This window comes from Equus caballus, chromosome 4, assembly GCF_041296265.1.
Source record: "Equus caballus isolate H_3958 breed thoroughbred chromosome 4, TB-T2T, whole genome shotgun sequence".
Taxonomy (NCBI): Eukaryota; Metazoa; Chordata; class Mammalia; order Perissodactyla; family Equidae; genus Equus; species Equus caballus.
The window spans coordinates 107633324-107654823 of record NC_091687.1 but is presented as its reverse complement, the minus strand read 5'-3'; the positions used below and the strand labels follow the sequence as shown (position 1 = coordinate 107654823).

Genomic DNA, 21500 nt, shown 5'->3' with positions numbered 1-21500 from the left:
GTAAGCAGTGAATAGTTCATGGGAGCTGCTTTGGAACTATGTAAATCTCTTCTCCTCAAACTTTCGCTTGCTAGTTTTAGCGTCAGTCAGTTGTTCTTGCCTGAATTACTACCATGGTGGTTGCCAAAGGGTGATTTTCTGATTTTATCACTAATTCTACATTGGTCAGTTGGAATTCTACTAAGAAAGAAATTTTCCTTTTCTCCCTATATGTGTACGTGTGGATGGATGGATGGATGGACTCAGGGGTTCATATTTTATTCAATGGGTTTGGTTTGTCCTTTTCATATTTTGATGCTCAAATTGTCCTAGGCTTGGCCAGCAGGAGCCCCTCCAGGCTGGTCCCTGTGTCCTGTGACTGCACCCATCATGTTGTGGGCACTTCCTTATGATCTGATACAACAAAGTGTTCCAGCCTCATCTCGTCCTTTCCCTGCCCCGGCCCTGGGATCAGCCGTGTCTCCAAAGAGCCCTTGTTACTTTTAGTGTCGAACAGTTTTTAGAAATAAGATCTAGGTGCTGCTTGTGTTCATTGCTCCTGCAGTGTCATGGCTTCCTGGTCCTTTCAGCAGACGTATTGGAAATATTCTTATATATAGGAGAGTAAGTGGATAAAATAAAGAAGGTTCATCCACACAGTGGAGAACTGTGTAGCTATAAGAAAATACAGAGATGGTATCTTTGAGCCAAGATGGCAGAAGATATGAGTAGACAATTCTCAGGAGTCATGAAAATGGCCCTTCCACAGTGGCCGTGAGCATTTAGGCATCAGAAGAAAGACTTCCCCTAAATCCAGATTGTAGAATTCACCTATTTTTTCCTCTAGTATCTGTATGGTTTAATTTAACTCTTTTTTTTGTGGTAAAATACACATAACATATAATTTACCATGTTAACCATTTTAAAGTGTACAGTTCGGTGGCATTAAGTACACTCCCATTGTTGTGCAACCTTCACCATCTAGTTCCAGAACTTTTTCGTCGCCCCCAAACGGAAACCTCGTACCCATTAGCCATCACTCCCCATTCCCCCTCCCCCCAGCCCTAATCTGTTTTCTGTCTCTATGGATTTGCCTATTCTGGATATTTCATATAAATGGAATCATACAAAATGTGACCTTCTATGTCTGTCTTCTTTCACTCAGCATACTGTTTTGAAGGTTTATCCCTGTTGTAGTTGTGTCACTGCTTCATTCCTTTTTATGGCTGAATAATATTCCATTGTGTGGATACACCACATTTTGTTTATCCATTGTTTATCCATCTGTTGCTGGACATTTGGGTTGTTTCCACCTTTTGGCTATTGTGACTTGTGCTGCCATGGACATTCATGTACAAGTTTTTGTTCGAATACTTGTTTTCAGTTCTTTAGGGTATGTGTCTAGAAGCAGGACTTCTGGGTCATTTGTTAACTCTATGTTTAACTTGTTGAGAAATGACCAAATTGTTTTCCACCGTGGCTGCACCATTTTACAATCCCACCAGCAAGGTATGAGGATTCTAGTTTCTCTACATCCTCACCAACACTTATAATCTCCCATTTTATTATTACTATTATTGTTATCGCCATCCCAGTTGCTGTGAAGTGGTATCTCACTGTGGTTTGATGTGCTCTCCATAATGACATTGAGCATCTTTTCATGCTCTTGTTGGTCATTTGTATATCTTCTTTGGAGAAATGTCTATTCAAGCCCAGTTCTTAATTGGGTCGTCTTTTTGTTGTTGAATTGCAGGAATTCCTTATATATTCTGGATACTAGACACTTTTTGGATATCTAATTTGCAAATATTTTCTCCCTTTCTGTGGGTTGTCTTTTCACTCTCTTTGTAGTGACTTTGATGTACAAAAATTGTTAATTTTGATGACAGCAGGGTTTTAATGACCAAAAATACCTTAATGTGTTGCTCCTTACTACTTGGGTCATGTAGACACTTAGACTTGTTGGAATGAAGGATGGGGCATAGGGAGGTGGGCACGAGTGACCATGTATCGTTGATTCTGAGGAATGATTGTCTCCTGGAGAATGAGACAGCAGGACAGGCTGGTGGACAAGGGGTCTGCCTCATTGTCACTCCCCAAATCATGAAAGCCCCTAGTGAAGGGAGAGGAGAGCCAGCAAATTCTCTGGAACATCTGTTGCTGAGTTTCATCTTCTGACCATCGAGAAGTTCTCTTGCCTGGCTGTGGTGAACCTGGTTTCTCCTCAGCATTTCCTCTGTGGCTCCTCTTCCGGCTCGTAGACCTCTGAGAGGAGAACCTCCCACCTCCTTCCTTACCCTCTGATCCTCCAAAGACCCTAGACCAGCCCCAAGCCGCGTAAGGGCCAGAAAGCTGGGTTCTAGAATGTTGGTGAATTAGTGAATTCTCTTATGGTCCTCACTGAGGGAAGGCTGGGGTGAGTACTCCCGCTGACCTTCTGCATCCAGAGCAGAGAAAGGAGATGACGGCCAGGTGGCCGGCCAGGAGGAGCTCTTTCTTCATGCTGCTCACTATGAGAGTGTTTCTCTACATTTTTAATTTTCTTTTTCTTGGCTTTTGCTAAAGCAATTTATTGAGAATGTACTTTGCTGATTTTTTTCTGTTATTGACACTCATCACTATTTACTTGGTTTTTTGGTGTGTTTTGTTTTCTCCTCTTTACGTTTTAGTTTTCAGTGAAGTAGTTCAGTCACACAGTTAAAAAAAAATCAAACAATACAAAATGATACATATTGAAAGGCAGTAGTCCCCTGGCCCACTCCACCAAAACCCAAAAGGGACCTTTTTAAATTATATACATATTCAACTGTCTTATGGCTCATCACTGTTAAGCCTTGTACATTGACTTCCTGTTATCATGGATGATGAATTCTCACTTCCCCACATTTTCCCCAATTTCCTGGGAAATGTTTTTTTAATTAATCATCCTTTTTATCACCCTCTAAGGAGCCTTCTTAGACATTATTTTCTAATCACCACCTTGCTATTTTAATAAAGCAGATATACTGCATGTTATTTATCTACTGTGTGTCTATATCTGTACTCTTTATGTACAAAGAGTGTCTCCCCCTCCCCAAGAGCCCATTTTCACCCTGCTTAGGGGCAGTAGTGCCCCCGAGAGAGTGATGCCTACACAGAAAAGAATTTGAAGTGAGTGATGTCACTGAGTATAGTAACATCCGATTAATTTGGGATAAAGCCAGTCCAAATTAGTAAACACCCTGAATTATCGATTACCATTCTTATATTTTATCACTGTCAGGAAATGAACCAGCCACATAAGTTTCTAGATATCTGAAACTGAAGGCATTAAGCACCAAAACATGCATCTTTTTAAGGGCTAGATGCATTATACAGTTTGCGGTTTTCTCATTCAAAAGACACTAAATATAATTTCGCTCTGTAGAGATGATTTCAGGTCCTTGCTAGATTGCCCTGCGATGCGCATCGACGTGTCCAGCACCACTGAGATGTGAAGGCTGAGCTCTGTCATAAAGGACTTCCACCCACCTGACCACATGCTGAGTCTTTTCACACTTCCTGCCTCCCTCCTGGTACGGGCTATGTGCTCTGTGGCAGTCAGGGTTCTTAATGTGAACAGCACCCACCTCTCCTCCCATCACAACTGGCTGCTAAGAAGCCAGTGGTCTCTGTGTGTATGGTGAAAAACAGTAAGTTATTCATAGGAAAGTCCGTTGGCTCCTCATTCAAGAAATAAAATGCTCGGGCTTTGAGTGTTTTGGCTAACAAGCAGGGTTTTATCCGATTACTTCTGACTTCTGAGATCCAGAGCAAGAGCTGCACATACATGATGCTCCAGGGCATCTGAGTCCCTGCCCGGCAGGCCAGGGGGGTGCATCCAGCGCAGTCCTCGATGTGGAGCCCAGGGCACCAGCTCTGGGTCAGCATGGAGGAGAGGAGGCGCCTCCCAGTAACTGAGGCTTTGCTGCGGTTTTCCCCACGATGTCCTCGAGGCACATGAGGCCTGACCCAGGGGAGGTCTTGCGTGGCTGCTTTAAGATTCAGACGATGCGTCCGCTTGTAAAATGCTCTGCAGCTTACAGGATCTTTTTGCTGTTTTATCTCATTTGATTTCCTTAAACGCCCCCATGAAATGGGCTCAGCCTGTATTAGGATCTGTTTTATGGGAGAAATGTGAAGAATAAACTAAATGGCTCGAAATTGCATGCCCATAAGTGAACCCACGTTGCTTCCAGGTGCTGTGTTTGACCTAAGTATTTGAGACCTTCCTGTGAATCATCTTGTTTGATAATGTATTTCATTCTTCAGGAGAAACAGGTCAAAGGCAGACTTCAGCTCAAGCCTCATATTCTCAACTAGTGGTCCCCAAATGAAGGAAGTGCAAAAGCAGTTGGGGTCCCCCTGGAGGAGCCCCGGGATCCAGGAACTGGAAACCGTGCTTGGCTGCCTGGGAGGTGAGGGCCCAGCTGGACCACACTCTGGCTTTCCGCCGAGCCTGTGAGTTATGGGGGTCTTAACCTTTGCCAAGGGTTTTGCACATTCCTATATCACTTCCGCCTTTCTAAGACATAAGTTAGAGAACTAAACAGAAAATCCAGTTGCGTGCCTTCCAGAACCTTGGGAATCTAGTTTTTGAAAGCCGTTGCTTTGTGGCCCCTGTGCCCAGGGTCCACCCCCGGGGCCACTCTGAAAGCTGGAGAGAGGAGCAGGTCTTGTCAACTCTTGTTTTTGGTGCCTTCAGAGCCCTTGGCCTGGCATGGAGGCCCCAGGGACCGCAGGGACCACGAGAAGGGGTTAAGTAAGGCCCCCACTAGGGGCCCCCAGGGGCATAGGATGGCCTTTTAAGATTTAAAGAATATGCAGGGATTTCATACCTTGGCATGCTAAAAATAATTATTGCCATTGGTTTCACTTTTTCTGTCCTCCTCTGCGTTTTTAAAATTAAGATACCCCTCTGCTCACTGGGTTTAAACGTCACTGGTATGAGTTGAACTGTTCAAGCTGAGGTGGTTTGTCTTTGCCAAAAAAATCACCCTCTTGTCACTCAGAGTCTCTAAACTCCAGTTCCTGGGGAGCCACGAGGCTGTGCGTGACTGTGAGTGTGCCGGAACGTGGAGGGGTGGGTGTGGGTGCCCGAGGCAGGGGGAGGTGTCACTCATCGGAGCCGCAGCCTCATAAACAGCTCTGGGGAAGGAACACGGCTCGATGAGGTGACCTGGCAATCTCACTCAGAGTCAAGTGCCACGGTGACCTTTAGAACTTTCCATGAAATATGACACAGGATTTTGCAAGCCGCAGGAGAGTGCTCGCAGATGTGTGCTAAGGCGCTGTGCTCCTGCCGCGAGGGGCCCGCTGCCCCTTACATAATGGATGGAGTTCGGCTCACAGCCTTTCAGGGATCTGGGTGCCTTTCAGGTGCTGTCCTGTGACCCTCAAAGGTTTTGGGGTGAATTTTCAGTTGAGGTGTCTTCATCTACTTTTCCAACATCCCGACAGAGAAGAGGCCACCTGAGGTCCTAAATGCCACTGGACTAGGGCCCTGCGTCTAACCCCAGCCCTACCGCTGGCCTCTCATGGATCTTGGGCAGGTCATGTCGCAGGTCATGTCGCTTCTCTGCACCTCTGTTTCTTTTTATTTCCTAGATGGAATAGTGAGGGCTGGCCTCCCTCCCTCACAGCAGGGCTGAGAAGAATTGAGGGATGTGCTCTGGGGGGAGCCTATAAGCTCGGTACAGGTGGAAGTCTGGTTAGCTCGGATGGAGGCCTCTCATGGCAGCCAGGCCCTGCCCTGCTGACTGCTTCTATCCGCGTGGAGCCCACAGGCCTCCTCAGCCCTGCAAGCCCCAGATGCAAGGGCGTGTGTGAGGGTCTGTCTGGACGGGGGGTGGGGGGAGTGGTGAGAAGTACCCACCTTATGGGTGGATGAAGTGCCTGTGGTGAGGACGGTCTGCACTGAGTCTGAACTGCTGCTCCCTCGTTCAGGCCCCTCGTGACCTTGTTAGTGAATTGTCTGCAGCTGCACCTAACACAGTGCCCACAGTGGCTTCAATGATAAGGTTTTTGGCCTTTCTGAAATTATTTGGAAATTCAGAGGTGGGCTGGGCTTCAAGGAGCATTGCCCCCATGGGTCTTCCATGCCTGGGCTTCTGCCTAGCCTGGGCTTCTGATGGAGGAGGGCGGGACTGTCTCCATGACCTGCTTGGCCCCACAAGGACCCCCTCAGCTCTCAGGGCCTCCTATTGCTGTGCAGTTACATGTACAGGGTAGGGTGGGTGACAAATGGAGGTTGGGCATCAACTGTGGTATCTACCACAGAGAGATGACAAGTCCTGGTTGGGGCTACAACCGGAAGCCTGGAATAGGACCAGGTTATGGGGACAACAGACGCCTATGTCTCAGCACTTTCCCCAGACGGTGGGAACAAGGCCACCCGGATCTCCGGCTGAGAACTTCCAACGTTTGAACTGGTTTACCCACATTTTGGGGTCAACCGGGGCTCCAGAGAGGTCTTACACCTCAGAAGTATGAGAACTCATTACTGCTCATGGCATGGAAACGCAGAGCTTGCCGCACGGAGGGAGTGAGTGCTTTCCATCCTGGGCGTCCTGAAGCAGAGGTGAGCAAGCGCCTGCTCTGCTTGCCATCTGCAGTCCCCTTGACTTCCCCACCTCTCCTGCCCCCAGCAGTGCCAGTGATGTTGATAGACACTCTGGCTTTTGAGTGGTTGGCAGCATCCAGATGTGCAGAGACCAACGCACCCTGTAAAATCCAAACATTTGGGTACCTGGACCCATTCCCCATTGTGCTGCTGAGTGGACGCCACCTCAGGGTAAGTACCAAGCTTTTGCTGACCCAGGCTAGAGCCTGCGCGGTGCAGGGGAGCCATCAGCACTGTCTCCCTTGGCTCCGGGGGCAGGCTAACACACCCCCAGGACAGGATATGCTACCCCCAAGGTGACCAGAGAGCACAGAGCACCGAGCTTCCTGCTCAAGAGCCGCCTCTATGAACTGGATCACTAAGTACTGGTGCTCTCTCTCCCATTGCATGAGACCCCCCTCCCCAGCTCTCAGGGAGCTGTCCATCTGGCTGGAAAAAGAAGAAACACACAAAACCAAACACTGAAGCAAGTTCACAGCACAAAACGTCTCCAGGAAGTGCTCTTCAATGCCACTGTGTTTTTCTAGTTGTCAAGTGTAGGTTTATAGTTGAAAAACTAGAACTGCAACAACCACAAGAACATAAAGAACACGATTAGAATTACCCATAATTCCACCCTCCCCAAACCTTGTAGAACTCGCATCAAAGTGGTGACCTGGACAGCCTTGTCCCCTCAGCCTGGGGAAAAGCACCGACACAGAAGGCATCTGCTGCCCTGCCACCTGGTCCTCTTCCAGACTTCCCGGCTGTAGCCCCAACCAAGAGAGTGCTCTGTAAAGTCTGATCCAGAGAGGCCCTGGCCCTTTTAAAATACATTTAAAATACAGTTCCATCTCGGGAGCCATTAGTTCCCTTTTTTTTCAGCCCTCCCCTTGAAAAGCATTCCTGGGTGTGGAAGGCATTCCATCAGAGCGTGTTCCGGCAGCTGAGTCACAGTTGTGTGAGGGAGTTCCGCCTCTCGTTTGTTTGGGACCGTCAAATGGTGGAAACTGAGGAAGGTTAGTGGTCCTGTGAGTGGTCATCGCCCCCCAGCCCCATCAGTCAGACGTGCTGAAGAAAGAGTCCTCGGTCTTTAACCTGCAGTGTGCACGTGTCACCTCTCCCTGCATCAGCATCCGTCTCTAATTGCGGAATAAAAAGTGTTGTCCCAGTTTAAGGAATTTCAGGCATGTGTGAGTCAAACAGGAAGATCCCAGTGGTAAGAGAGCCAATTGTTAAATTTTCAGGAAATTTGCAAGCCTGTCTGTGCCACGTTGTTACCTTGAAATGGGCCAAGGTTGGAGTATTTACGCCACAGTAAGTGGCAGACCCTACAAGCCAGTGCTGCCTCTCCCCGCCTCCAGAGAGCTGCCCGTAAACATTACTCAGCCGTCAGTGCTTCTACACTTCTGAAGTCCAGTGTCACCAGCAGCCTTTTTCTCCGCTCTTGGGTAAAGCTGGCCCTGGGAGGAGCATTTTGAGTGAGGTCAAAAGTAGCTGTTGGTGTAATTGGAGTCTCTTTGGAGATTTGTGTCTACCATCAAGGTTGTCCTGTAGCTTTTCTTAAAGCTGCACTTAACCCTGCTCCCCTACTCCTTCCATCAAAAGCTTTCCAGAACCCATCCTGTGGGACCGATAACTGTGTTGAGCCAAAACCAACTTTTTGCTGAATCAGGCCAACTCCACCATCTCTTTTCAGAATATTCTGTTACCTTCTCAGTAATAGAACAGGGCCCCCGAACGATCTGGGTAATTCTTTTCTTCATTCCGCCTAAGTTGCCATATCCTTATGTCCCTCTGCAAAAGCACCAAGTGTTCCTATAGAGTGAATTCAGAGTCTGGAGCCCAGAGCTGGGCAGCAACAGTCAGTTCCGGCCCTGCAGGGCAGAGGAAACAAGAATGTTCTCCCTGCTTCTGTGCTCAGCAGCCTGGACGTGTCCTCAGGGCAGGCAGGCAGGTCTGCCTGGTGTCTACAGCACGGTGCGCCCATTTGTCAAGTTGGCTCGTCATAGACTCCCTGCTCCACTGATCTGTGTCACAAGGTGGACGGAGACAGAAATCAGGCTCTTCTCTCTTTTTGCCTTTAAATTCCCAGCCTGAAGATCAAAAATGACAAGTGAGAATGGAGAGAGAAACTTTCCTTCCCAAATCATTCCAGTCCCCACTGGTCCTCAAACATCCTGTAGGGTTCAACCTAGAGCACTGCCCAGACTCTGGCCTTACTGTTGAGCTCTTCTGTGCGTGTGGTGATAACGTGGGGTACGGTGGGAAGATGGGAGTTTTGGAATCAGACAATCAGATTCAAGTCCCTGTTCTACCAATTTGTTAGCTGTGTGATCCTGGTCAAGCTACTTCTCTCAGTTATTCATCTTTAAATAAAATCATGTTAATAATACCTGTCCTACAGGTGTGTGGGAGGGAGGAAATAAAATAATACTTGTGAGGTGACCAGTATGCTCAGTGGCCTATGATAGGCACTCAACAAATGGCATTTATTATTTTACTAATTAAAATCTAGTTCTTAGAGGACAAGAATGTCTTTGAATTATTCAGAGCCCCGATCCCCTCCATCAACACGTCCTGTGCATCTGGTGGAGGCTGAATAAATACTTGATGAGTGAAGACCGTATAAACTAAGCACAGAACCATCAGGCGTGCCTAAGTCGCTGTTTATTTTCCACATGAATTTAAACTCATCCACTTGTAGTCGCTAACTTGGAAATGTTATCTCTTTCTACATAGTTTATCATATAGTACAAGAATATTACATTGGCTTAGACAAAGACTTTCCATTTTCCTTTTAACCACATATGCTCCTTTCTTACTGGGACACTTGTCTGGCTGTCCTTTCCTCAAGAAGTTTTGCTTTGTTTTATTTTATTTTTAAATCAGGAGAACCTTTCAACTTCTCTTAAAAGCTAAATTGAAAAAAAAAAAAAAAGAAATCTAAATGTGAAATTCCAAAACCTACCTCTTTAGTCTTTTTCAGGGTTTCATCACAGTAAGTTTGGGCCACCATACTTAACAACAGAGATAATCCACTAGTATATTGGGGGCCCAGCTGGAGCGGGGGTTTGCTCCTTATTTTGGAAGGCTTGGTTCCTCCACAGGTGCTGTGTTGGCCTCTCTCCTTTTCTTAGACCCCCCAATCCTCAAGGCCAATGTAAACGCTCCTTTCCAAGTGGGGCCATGCGGTCACCCCTCCATCCATTTGTGCTGATGACACTCGTTGTCCACTCTGGCCTCTTGCCATTGATCACATACAGTTTTTTTATCCAGTTAGTATCATTGAACAGTTTATCTTTCTCTCTCCAAGTCGTTTGCAAATTCCTTGAGGGCAAGACCTATTTTGTTTTTTCATCCATGCGTCCTGGCATAATGTTGGATCACTGCATCTATCCATGAGTCCAAGCAGGAGAGGAAGGGCACACTGAATGGCCGTTAGAGTTCAGACTTCTGGAAGTAGACTTGAGTGCCAGTATGGTCAAGTCTCATCTCAGTTCACAGAGGGGGAAACTGAGGCCCAGAGACAAAAGTTAACTTTCTCAAGGTCACAAAGCTAGTTAGTAGCCAATCCTGTAACTTCCTTTTAGTCTAGTGAAGATACCAGCAAAGAAAATTTGAAAATTTTTTCCCTACTTAGTGTTTTTAAATTTTTTTTTGTTAGTTGCAAAACACATAGAAACTATAAAAAGTTTCTGGTTTTTGGTTTGTTTGTTTGTTTGTTTGTTTTAATTAGACCAGGGGTTTGGCTTAGGAATCAAGGAGATTAGAATTCAAGTCCTGGTTCTACCATTAGCTACAGAACCTTGGGCAAGTCACATCCCCTTCCTGAGCCTCAGTTTCCCCATCTGAAATAAAATGGACTAGATCCTCTAAGATCTCTTGGAACTCTGTCATTCTGCAATTCCCAGCAAGTCCAGGGCTCAAACTGTGCATTTGCTGAAGACCCTTCCATGGAACTCTGGGGGACCCTATATCCCCTCCTTACAGGTGGTCTTGCTTCTTTCATTGCGAGGCACCCTGAGCTGAAACAGATTCAGCAGTTTCCAGCCCAGGGAGTTGTGGTTTCTCCACCCAGAGGCAGCGGGAGCCTTCTGACCCCGTGGAGGCCTGGAACACATGAATCAAAATAGTTGTGTGATGTCATGTCATAATGGGAATGTGCTCTGGCCAATTGGTGCCAAGAATTGTCTGTACAGGGTGGTTTCCTTTTACAGTCTTTTTAAAGAGACATCTGCAGATCCGCACATGACTGGCGGGCCGGCGCTCCCCTTGCCTATTTCGTCTTCCCTCCTTTTTTAATTTCAAGGAGGAAAAAGCCCTGGAGTGTCTGAGTGTGAGGCTGACCTTAACTATATAAACAAACCCACGGTGAGGTTCTGCCGGCGCTTCCGGCAGCTTCTTGTCTGCATAAGGACAGTGGACTGCTCCAGCGCTGTGGCTGGAGCTGCAGACCGTGAGGACTGCTGGGCTCTCAATCAGAGGCGGGACTGCTGTGGGATTGCCCTGCGTGTCCCGTGGCTGCTGGCTCCGAGAGGGACCCACCCTGCGTTAGCACCAGGGCCCCCTACGAGGACGCCTGGCTCGCAGGCTGTCGCTTGAGCACGCGCTCTATCTCTAAGCTCTTGGTGGCCGAGGCTGCTGGGCGCCCCGCACCTGCCGGCTGATGCTGCACCTCTCCCGGCTCCCTGCCACCTGGGACTGACACTGGTTCTGCAGGTTCTGGTATGTCCACCTGTCACTGCTCCTGTGGCCACAGCTACTCATGAAGCGCTTCGGCAGTCTCAGGGGGAACAAGAAACACAAGGACCCAAACCGAAGCACCGAGAGGCGCCAGTCGGAGCCCCATGGCCTTTTTGGTAGGACACTGCCCTTTGCCAGTTCTCTGCGGGTTCATGCCATAGGAGGGAAACCCCATGGGGTGTGTGTGTGTGTGTGTGTGTGTGTGTGTGCGCGTGTGTGCATGTGCATGCAGCCTCCTAAGCAATAGCTGTGTGCAGCCTCTCCATTTTAACTGTGGATGTAATTGTTAGGCAGTAAATAGATTGGCGAGCATCTCCTTATTGGTGGTAATGCTGCTATCATGAACTGTCCAGCATTACTTTTTCTGAGGCTCTTTTCTCTCCCTTGCCCTACCTGGCCTAATTAGGTTAGTGATCAATTGGATTGTCATTCATTTAGGCAAAACTAGCGGCTTGGGAAATAGGAAGAATGGATTGGAATTGTTCTTCTCAGGTGTTAAAAATGAAATGTGCATGTGTGGAGAGAAAACCAGTGTTGGGAGAAGGACTTGTTCAGCCCCCTTCACCTGTGGCTGAGTAATCGGACAGATCGAGGGTTAAGCAGAGAGGGAAAGACACCTGCCTGGTTTGTGTCCCCTGGGGGAAAAGCTTGCTTTGTGGTCTCCCTGGCTTCCAGGACCTTCAACAGCTTCTCCACTTGCAGGGGTTGGGACCAGTGTGGCTGTCACATGTGGTAAAGCATCTGCGATTCAGTATTTCTGGTGACTTGTGGATTTGGGGTGGGTGTTGCCCCTGTCTGGCTGGAGTCAGACAGGTAGATTCCAAAGCATTCTGAGCTTCCTGGGGGGCCTGGCTGAGTCCTACCCACTTAAAATTCAATCGTGGCTTCATTTTATTAAGAATTGGAGTTCACTTTCTGGTCGCGACTGCCTGTCTGACCTGGGCTGTCCCTGAACACCCCATTGTAAGATGGGACAACAGGCCCCACTCACATAGCCCAGTGGTGGTAAAGATGGGGAAGCTGATGGGTACATTAAATTGTGTCCCTTGAGTGCAATGTGACATGGTAAGTGGCAAAAAGTAGTCATTATGTGTAGTGGGGAATGACTTTGGCAAAACATCTGGGAAGGATGTGAAAACTGGAATAGTGAGAAGAGAAAAAGGTATATATAAGACTTGCCTGCATCTCTTGCCACATCCAACTTAACCAGTTACTTTAGGACAGCCGCTCGTGGACCCCACGTGCCACTGATGCCTGGGGACTGCAAGTGACGGGGACAGCAGCTCTGGGATTCAGGGGTTTCAATCTCGTGAAGGAACCAGAAGGTGGTGTCTAATGGGATGCAAAGGTGAATTTCCATGGGAACACAGTGCCTTGCCCCAACCAGGGCAGGAATGACAAACATCCTGGGCTTGATTCATAGATGTGGTTTAAACAGAAGGCTTATATTTTAAATAACAAAGTAATAAACACTCATTTACTGTAGAATTAAATCTGAACCTATGATTTAACTAAAAGTCTGGTTTTGCTAATGGGGCAGGGTGGGCCCAGTATTAAAGCCTGTTATTTGCCAGACAGTGGTTTTTCCCCTTGTGTTTAAAATCTGGCTGTCATCCCGTCTCCTGTGCTTCTGAGATTGGAAATAATATTTGCATGTCGACCAAGTTTTGTATATGCTCACGTGCAAATGCCAGCTCTGACCACAGGGTCCTTGCTGTCTCCACAAGCTTCCTGTATGATCTGGGAAGCAGGCTAAGGCCCCTCGAGGTGGCCAGAGCCCAGGTAGTCATGTTGATGGTGTGTCCTGATTTTCCTCTGTCAGAGTCTCACTGGGAGAGGAGCCAAGAGCAAGGCCAGATGGCCGGTGCTGGCCCCTCAGACATGCTGGGTGGATACACCAAAAGAAGAAAAACAGGGCGTGTTGACTGAGCATCCCCTCCTGCTCCCTACCTATCTGAACCATACCCACCTTTCAAGACCCAGTTTAACCATCCCTCTCTCTAAAGCCATCCCGTGTGCCTCTTCTGTGATCTCCTGGCTTCTCAGGGACAGCGACCTTGTCCCTGAAGGAGCATTCGGTCTGCTGTTCTAACCCTAACGTCTGCTGCATCACAGCTTCTCACTCAGCATGGCTGATTATGGGGTGGGTGGAAAAGGTAGCGTTCCAGGGTGGTTCCTGGTTCCCTAGTGAGCCAGGGTGAGTCAGGGTTCTGTTTTTTAAATTCCCTTTCAGATACTTCCTGCCCTTCATATAGTTATTCCTGTAGCCAAAAGAATCTTAGAGGGGGCCTCTTCTTCCTCCGAAGAGAGTTTCCAGGAGGGGTGGTGAAACTGTCTTTTACTTCTCCTGTTTTCCCCCCCGAGTAAAGCTTTCTGAGGCTCTTCTGCTTCCTCTGGGGCTGTCCATCTTTTCAGGAACCACTCGCTGCGCCCTCTGCTCCACTCAAGGTGGAGCCATTCCTCACGGGACAAGAGGCACTTGATGCTGTTGGTTGGTTTCCCTGCCGTTCCTCAGGTCAAGAGATACATCTTTGTTACACACCCATGCACGTGCACACACACACACACACACACACACACACACACACACACACAGCTGTCCCTACAGCCTCCTGATCAGCCAGAATAATCAAAAGAGAGAATCGAGGCATAGCAAACAGATCAGCAGTTACTAAGTCCGTTTGTATTTGCCTGTGGATGGCACTTCTGTATGGAATACGTGGCTGTCAGTGGAATTCTGAACACTTCGAGCCTTGTGATAAAATCCCGCGGGAGTTCTAATTCATCGGGAGCTTGTCCCTTTCGGCCTCAGTTCAGCGCCTGCCCGTCCCGCTGCAAAACTGAGGGTGCACATCCCACGCAGGTTCTCATGCTCCATGTGATAGACGAGCGATAATTTTGACTTAAGCCGTTTCTTTCCATTTCTTTGGCCAACAGAGATCCAGATTATGTCGACCAAGAGCGTGTGGCAATGATAATAAAAATGTGAAAGGAAGATTAGAAAAGGATTATGCTAATCAGATAAAAGAGAATTGACTGTGGCAACTTTTCTACCCTCTGCAGTTGGAGGGGAGAAATTAAATAAAAACTGTCTGAAGTCTCAAGAGATCCCTCTGAGGGCGGCACTGGAGACAGGAAGCTGGCACTCTGTCCCCGTGCTGCCCGAGTCTTAAGTGACACTGGAGACCAGAACCAATGACAAATCTTGGCTTTACGCTGAGCCTGCTCTTCCTGTTAGCCCTTCTTGGGGTGAGCGGACAACCTCTTCTGGAACAAAACTCCAGAGTTCCTTGTGCCCAGGTCCACACGTCACCCCAACACTGCCTGCCCCAGCTCTCTGGTCCCCTGTTAATGCAAGCGGAGCCCTCGGCTGGGAGTGACACTGCGGGAGGCATCGGTCGCTCTTGGCCTCAAGCAGCGGGCAAGGCTGGAGAGTGATGTCTGTTGTCCGTGCAGCCTCCCCCGTCCTGTCCCCGCCATTGCCCTCATGGTCTTCTTGCTGCTTCTGGCTGCCCACCTGGCTCTTGGCATCCTGATAGGGGTTGCCTCAAAAGATCTCAATGTTCATTCAGTCGCTCGTTCAAATATATGTATTTAGCTTTTTATAATGAGAATTTTAGAGCATATAGAGAAGTAGGGAGAACGGTGTAACGTACCCATCTTTAGGTTCAACAGAGCCCAACCCCACCAGCGTCTGGCCTTCCACTCTGTGCCAGCACTGGGGGCACAGGGTAGAGCAAGACGCCAGTCCACCCTCAGGGGCGTGGGGCCTGGTGAGGCAGACACCTGAGGTGGTTTTTTAAATTGTGGTAAAATATACAGAACGTAAGGCTTACCGTCTTATCCAATTTTAATTGTACAGTTCAGTGGCATTACTTTCATTTACATTGTTGTACAACCATCACCACCATCCATCTCCAGAACTTTCCATCACCCTCAGCGGAAACTCTGCACCCATTAAACAGCAGGTCTCCGTTCTGTCGTCCTCGCTGGCCCCTGGCAGCCCTCTTCTGCTTCTGTCTGTGAAGTGGCTGCTCTAGGTACCTCAGACGGGTGGAATCACATGGCATTTGTCTTTTGTGCCTGGCTTTTCCACAGAGAGGCGAGTTTTCCTCTGCGATGCTGGGCAGTGGAGAGCGCGGTGGGGGAGGAGGCAGGACGAGGGCAGCTAGCTGGGCAGGACGGCTCCTCTGCCAGGGCTTGAGTGACAGGAGAGAGTGGGCCACACAGGTGCCTGTGCTCAGGTCCTTGCAGACGGGTGGGAGGCCCAGGCCCTGAGGTGGAGACCCTTGGTGTGTTTCCGGGACACCGAGAGGCCAGTGTAGCTGGACAGCAGGACACAGAGCGAAATGCGTGGTTGGAGACGCAGTGGGGAGGGCGGGCACAGCAGTTTATTCATCGTCCTGTGTGCATGGGGAGGACTTGGGAATGTACCTGCATGAGATGAAGCCCCTGGGGGTCTTGAGAAGAGCATGGACAGGCTCCAGGGTGGGGGTCTTAGCCATGGCCCCAGCACAGTGAGGGCAGCCCTGGGACTCAAGCCCATGCCCCTGCCCTGCCTCTCCCAGTCGTGGTGCCCACTGACCTCCCAGCCCTGGCCCCCATTCTCCCTGCTGAGTTTGTGCTCACAGGAGACTCCTAGAGGTGCAGGAGGGGCTGTATGGGGGCCTTTCAGACTCTGTAACCATCAGTGGGGGAGGCGTTGGGGATTAGAGAAGAGCGTTTATGGTGCTCCTTGAGAATCACGAACTTTAGGAATGCTCCTCCCAGCTGGAAACCGATTGCGGCTGCGCCGCCTCCAGCCTGGCCCACACGAGGCTGTGCAGGGAGGGCTCGTCATTCCTCTGCTCTGCTTTCCTCCACGTAGCCGTCACCAGACACTGCTTGGCGGCCCCTGGACCAGGGCCCCTGGTAGACAACAGGTGGAAGGAATGGCCCCAGACGAGGGCTTCCTGGGAAAACCTTAGTTAAGCGCTCCCGGATTCATGCTCTCACTGAGGGCTCCCTGGATCGCTCAGCAGGTCACCCCGGAGTCAGAGCGGCTCAGGGTGTGCATTTCCTCGGACAGCTCACTCACCCGCTCCGGACCTCGGTTTCACATCTGTGCACTGGCGCCTCCAGGGTTGAGGTGGCGATTGAAGGAGACACTGCTAGCTGGGGCTGTCGCTATGGATGCTCCTTCCCTTCCTGCTCCCAGCAGAAGAGATAAGGAACGTTCTAGCAATAGGCCTGAGGGATGAGACAGTCGGTGAAGTGGTGCTCGTTCCCGGAGCACTCTTGGGCTGTGAGAGATGAGGCCGCGTGTGAGAAGGGTGGTTTGGGGCCTGCTTTCCTCTGGGGAGCCCCGGTTCTGAGCAGAGACCCTTGACACTGGACAAATGATTCTGGCACAGCAGGTGTCTGAAAGTGTGGAAAGACAATAGGACAAGATTGCAGAGCAGAATGAGTAGAGAAATAAAGGAGAAAGAAGATTTGAGAAAGGGGTAGATTTAAACGTGGGGACTCTGGACAATCATGGAGAAGCCACCATGGCTCGGTGGCCCAGGCTCAGGGCTGGAAGCCTGGCTGGGTCTGACGACCCCTGTGGCTCTGACCTCCAGACCTGCCCAGACAGGCCCTGGCCCAGGACATGAGCATCGGTACCTAGGAAAGCATCCTGCGGGCTTCCCACCGCTGTACAAGAACCTGGTACAGTTAAAGATCAAGGTGAATTCTGTCCTCGGGGAATAACTTGTCTTTAATAATTTCAAAGAGAAAATATGTGAGGTCCAAATACTCTCGAGAACAAATCAACGGGGATGTTCCCTGAGGGCCAGGAAGCTTCTTGTCCCTCTGCGCCCCTTGGCCCAGGCCCTGGCCCTTCTGACCTCCATGCATATGTCATGACAGTGGTGGTGCAGGTGTAAGCCCCCACGAGGGAGTGTTTCACCTCCCAGCTGATCAGACCCGTGTGGGCCTGTGGAGTCCAGCGTGAATGGGGCTGGAGCCATGCAGTGCAATGTGCTCACAGATAACCCACGCCATGAGGGCAGGTGCCCGGGCTCCAGGTCCTGGGCTCCAGGGCCAAGAGCACCACCTAGAAGGAAGAGGTGGAGCATTCAAGGCAGACTCAGAAGGGAGTTTTATCAAGAACTAAAATGCTTTGCGAGCCCCACTTGGGGCTGAAAGAGGCAGCACAAATCAGCTAACACTGGTGATTTCATAAATGAACAGCAGATAAGTGACGAAACTACTCGGGCTCGGCTTAGCCCCCGTCAGCCTTCCTGTGGCCTCGTAGCTGTAATCTGAATCCCTGATAGTCCCCTCCTTCTGGAGACCTTCAGCTCTGCTGGAGAGACAAGGCTGAAACAACCAGAGAACAATACCCCTGACTCTGAATTCTGGGCTTCAGGCTCCGGGCCGCATTGACTGTCTCGGTCCTCAGCGCCCCCGAGGGGGACGCCCTTGGGAGATCGTCTCAGCGAGGATATGCTTCGCCAAGGGCTTATGAGAAATTGTTAGTGAGAATGAAATGCGTATCTTCCTTAAAGCATTTCTGTTGGCAGATAACTTATTGTATATACGTATTGGGAAACCTTTTAATGTCTGCCAGTACAGAGTGAAGAAAGAGAAGGGGAAGTGCCCCGAAGAGGATAGGGAGATGTATTTTAAAGTGTGGGTTTTGTTCTTATTCAGGTGCAGCGAGGCCAGCGGATCTGGAGACAACCGCCATTGAGCAGAGAGTGTCCCTTACAGTTCCCGGGAAAAGGGAGCCCACACGGGGAAGCACAGGGTGGGTGAGGAGGAGGAGCGAAGGGAGGCGCCCTCCCTGTGGTTCCCATGGGAGAGGCCGGGCCAGGCGGAGACAGCGGGCTGACAGCTAGTGCAGATCATTTCAGCAGGCTCTGGGGCGTAGGGCCGTCTCTAGATGTCGCGTACCTGGCCTGATTAGGACAGAGGAGTAGTGCTCCTGGAGTGGAACAGCCAGATAGAGGAGGTGGTTCCGTCTGGGCTCTGGATTGGCTTGTTTGCATGAAAGGCGCGCCCTCTCTAAGGACTGGCTGCCCCTCGGAGGGGCGGCCTCTCCCAGTCAGCGAGGCCCCGGGTGCCAGAACATCCAGAACAGAGAACCTAAGAAAATAGAGTTAATAGAAGATGTTACTCCTTAGTCCTCACTTGTCCTCCTTAGCTCTAACTTCTAAGTGTTTCAACTCCGCTGAGGGTCAGTCTGCCTTCCTTGAGAGCTGAGCCTCCAGCAAGACAGTCTGGGAGGAGGGCTGGTGTCCCCACGTCCAGACGCCCTGGACTCTGGGGCCTCACACGCCCAGTGGCTCAAGCTCCTGTGAGGGTTCCTTCCCTTCAGGGATGCGTTCCTCAGCCAAGATGAGACCAACCTCCTTCCATTTAAAGGACACCATCTGTCCAGGCCTGAGGAGCAAGGTGAAGGGCCATCTGTACTGACAGGTTTCCTTCAGGTCCTCCATCCCACCTCCAGGGTGCAGAAAATGCCATGTGAGTGTCCGCAGACGAGCGCAGAGGCGCCCTTCCCTCCCATCGTCATTAACGCTATTCCAGGAAACAGCCACATGCTGGCTCGTAGTGTGGCTAGTGGGGGGGTGACAAGAGGGTTCTGAAAACACACACCTGCCAGGGATGCATTATGGCCACTTTTGCATGGAGTCTGAGACCCACCTCATCGTGGCCTTATTTCTGGATGAAAGTGACAGGAAGGTATGGCCAGGCCAACACAAGGGCCCATTGAGGACCTGGCATCGCCCTGTGGGCCCTCGGGAGGTGCAGGAGAGATGTTCTGACGCGAAAGGTGCTTCCTTCGAGCCAGAGCTCCACTCGCGGACCCCTCAGCCCTGCCTGTGCGCTCTGCCCTGCCTCGACCTCAGACTTGAGCATCACAGACTCTTTCAGTTCCTGCTTCCTGCTCAGTCCCCAGCGTCCTCTGCGATAACGCATTCACTGAACACATCTATTAGCTTCGTACTGTGGGGTATGGGTCTGGGTGCTGGGGATACAGTGATGCACCATTTAGACATTGAGCAAATGTGCATAATAGGTAATTAAAATGTATGATAAACTATGATTGAAATATGATAAAAGTTAAAGGGTAAAATGAGATTTTGTCAGAAGACTGTGATTTCAATGTGGAGGGTGGGAGTTGGGGAAGCAGAAGCTGCTCTGGGCAAGACTGGGCCATATCAAGGGAGATCACCAACCAGTGGGGAGGGGAGATGGGTGGAGGAGAGCAGAAGGGGGCCCAGGCAGGAGAAGCAGTGGGGCGAAGGTCTGGGGCAGGCCTGGGCCTGGCACATCAGAGGAGTTGCCCAGAGCTCAGGGTAACCACACAGGTGTCTCAGGCGATGGTCCTCGGTGGGCACCACTCAGTGCAGTGTCCCTCATGGACATTCAGGGAAATGCTATGGCCATTACTCCCGGACTGACCGCCTCTGCTCCCCACTTCCCTGCTGGAACCTGTGTGGCCTTCACCTGAGGTGGGTCCACATGCTGTTGGATCTGCCTGACCGGTGGCTGGTTTATCAGCAGCAGATGGAAAAGAGCAGTTCCATCCAGAAAAGCAGGTTTTTCTCCCAAACAACGAACAATGGAACCCTTGCAGCCTACCCTTCTGGAAGTTTCCACTGTGCAGCTTTTGGCAGGCCCTGATCCACCTCTGCATTGTTTGGGTTTGTTGACAGTACTGAGCACCCAGATAACAGCAGCCCCTGGGGGGTTTGCTCTTCTTCCAGGCTGATACAAGAGAAGCCGGGCAGGAGGCTCCGAGAGGGACTTCTCGGGGTCACGTGGCCAGGAGGGTCCCTTCTGGCTCCACGGTTGTCTTCAGAAGATGAGCTAGATAGAATGGAGCTGGGTGTGCTTTTCTCCTTGCTTGACACCCCCACTGCCGCCCTCCTCCTCTAGGTCCTCCACCCTCTGAGATGTTTTCCGCAGAATCTTTCCTGAGCTCTCCAGGACCTGCCCTGGGCTCCCTCATTTTCACAGTAAAACGATAACTCAGCACAGAGTCTGGTTAGTCTGGTTGGACTGTCTCGTTAGATTCAAGTGTGGACACTGTGCCTCATTCTCTCTGCCTGTGACAGGTCTCTGGTCATTACCCAGATTCATGTTCCCCATTTTCCTCAATAACAGGACCCTGGTTTTCATTGTGTGGCAGTGTATATGGCTCGATAGGGCTTGTGACAATGTTATTCAGTGGGCTATAAATGGGGATGTTGTTTAGACTTATGGTAAAGCCTCTTAAAAGAGGGTAAAGTTGAATCCCCCTTGGTCCCTTTTTCCTTTCCCCTGCCTTGAATGTAGAAATGTAGATGTGATGGCTGGAGCTTAGCAGCCATCTTGGACCCTAAGGTGACTGCTGCAGATGGAAGGCACACACTGAATTTAGTAAAGAATACAGATAGGGGCCTGAATTCACATTGCGAAGCTGCCATAGGAGCTCTGGACTGCCTACCTATCAGGCATATTTTGTGTGAAGGAGAATGAACCTCTATCTTGCTTAAGCCACTGTTTTTGTTAAATGAGGACACACTTAATCCTAACTGATACAGCCTAACATGGAACTTGATCCATACGAAGCACTTAAGAATTACTTGAGGACTGAGCAAGTGATCTGTGAGTCTCTCCTCGTTTGTAGATGTGGCCCCATCAGACTGAGGATACTGAGGCACGGGTGGGTGAGGGCTACTGAGGCTGGGATGAGGGACCTGTCTCTGAGGTCATCCTGTTCACCTTTGTCCACCTCCGTGTTCCCTAGAGCTGTGTGTCCGCTTCACTACAAGCAGACTCACTTTAAGAAAACTGATATTCTAAGTTCTAAAAAAAAAAAAAAGACCTATGGATGCTTTATACTAATAGGTCATTTGTTTGAAATTGCTGTATCCCTTTCTGTGGGTTTTAAAACATGGCTTTAGTTTGAGAAGATTCTACCACAGAGTGAGAGGGATGGTATTTCAGCTAAAGGCGCGCAGGCAAACTTCACGCTGGCCTCTGGGCCACTGAGTCGCGCTTGGAAGCAGACGGTGCAGTCTGGACTCTGTACCGACCAGGTGTTGACACATTCCTTTCTGTGATGCGTATCTGGCTGCACGTCATTGGGTAAGCCAGAAACCAGCAATGAATCTGTCTGATAAGTGCATTTCTTTGCAGG

The 21500-nt window shown here is 49.9% G+C and overlaps 1 protein-coding gene and 1 long non-coding RNA gene across 27 annotated transcripts in view; one reads left to right on the top strand and one right to left on the bottom strand.

Moving 5' to 3' along the window:
• Positions 1 to 21500, top strand: part of PRKAG2 (protein kinase AMP-activated non-catalytic subunit gamma 2) — a 280128-nt gene that overhangs the window by 100653 nt on the left and 157975 nt on the right. The window contains exon 1 of one of the 26 annotated variants that reach the window (XM_070264158.1): positions 10741 to 11460. The exons of 23 other annotated variants lie outside the window; for them this stretch is intronic. In XM_070264158.1, coding sequence (XP_070120259.1) covers positions 11367 to 11460 — 94 coding nt within the window. In that variant the 5' untranslated portion in view covers positions 10741 to 11366. Of the gene's footprint in view, positions 1 to 10740; positions 11461 to 21500 lie in introns of those variants that run through there. 2 more of the 26 variants (XM_023638736.2, XM_070264162.1) reach the window with 2 other exon arrangements.
• LOC138923855 (uncharacterized) lies at positions 7138 to 10697 on the bottom strand. Its single transcript, XR_011438052.1, has 2 exons — positions 9570 to 10697; positions 7138 to 8694 (listed from the first exon to the last, which is right to left on the bottom strand). It is a non-coding gene; the product is annotated as an uncharacterized lncRNA (long non-coding RNA).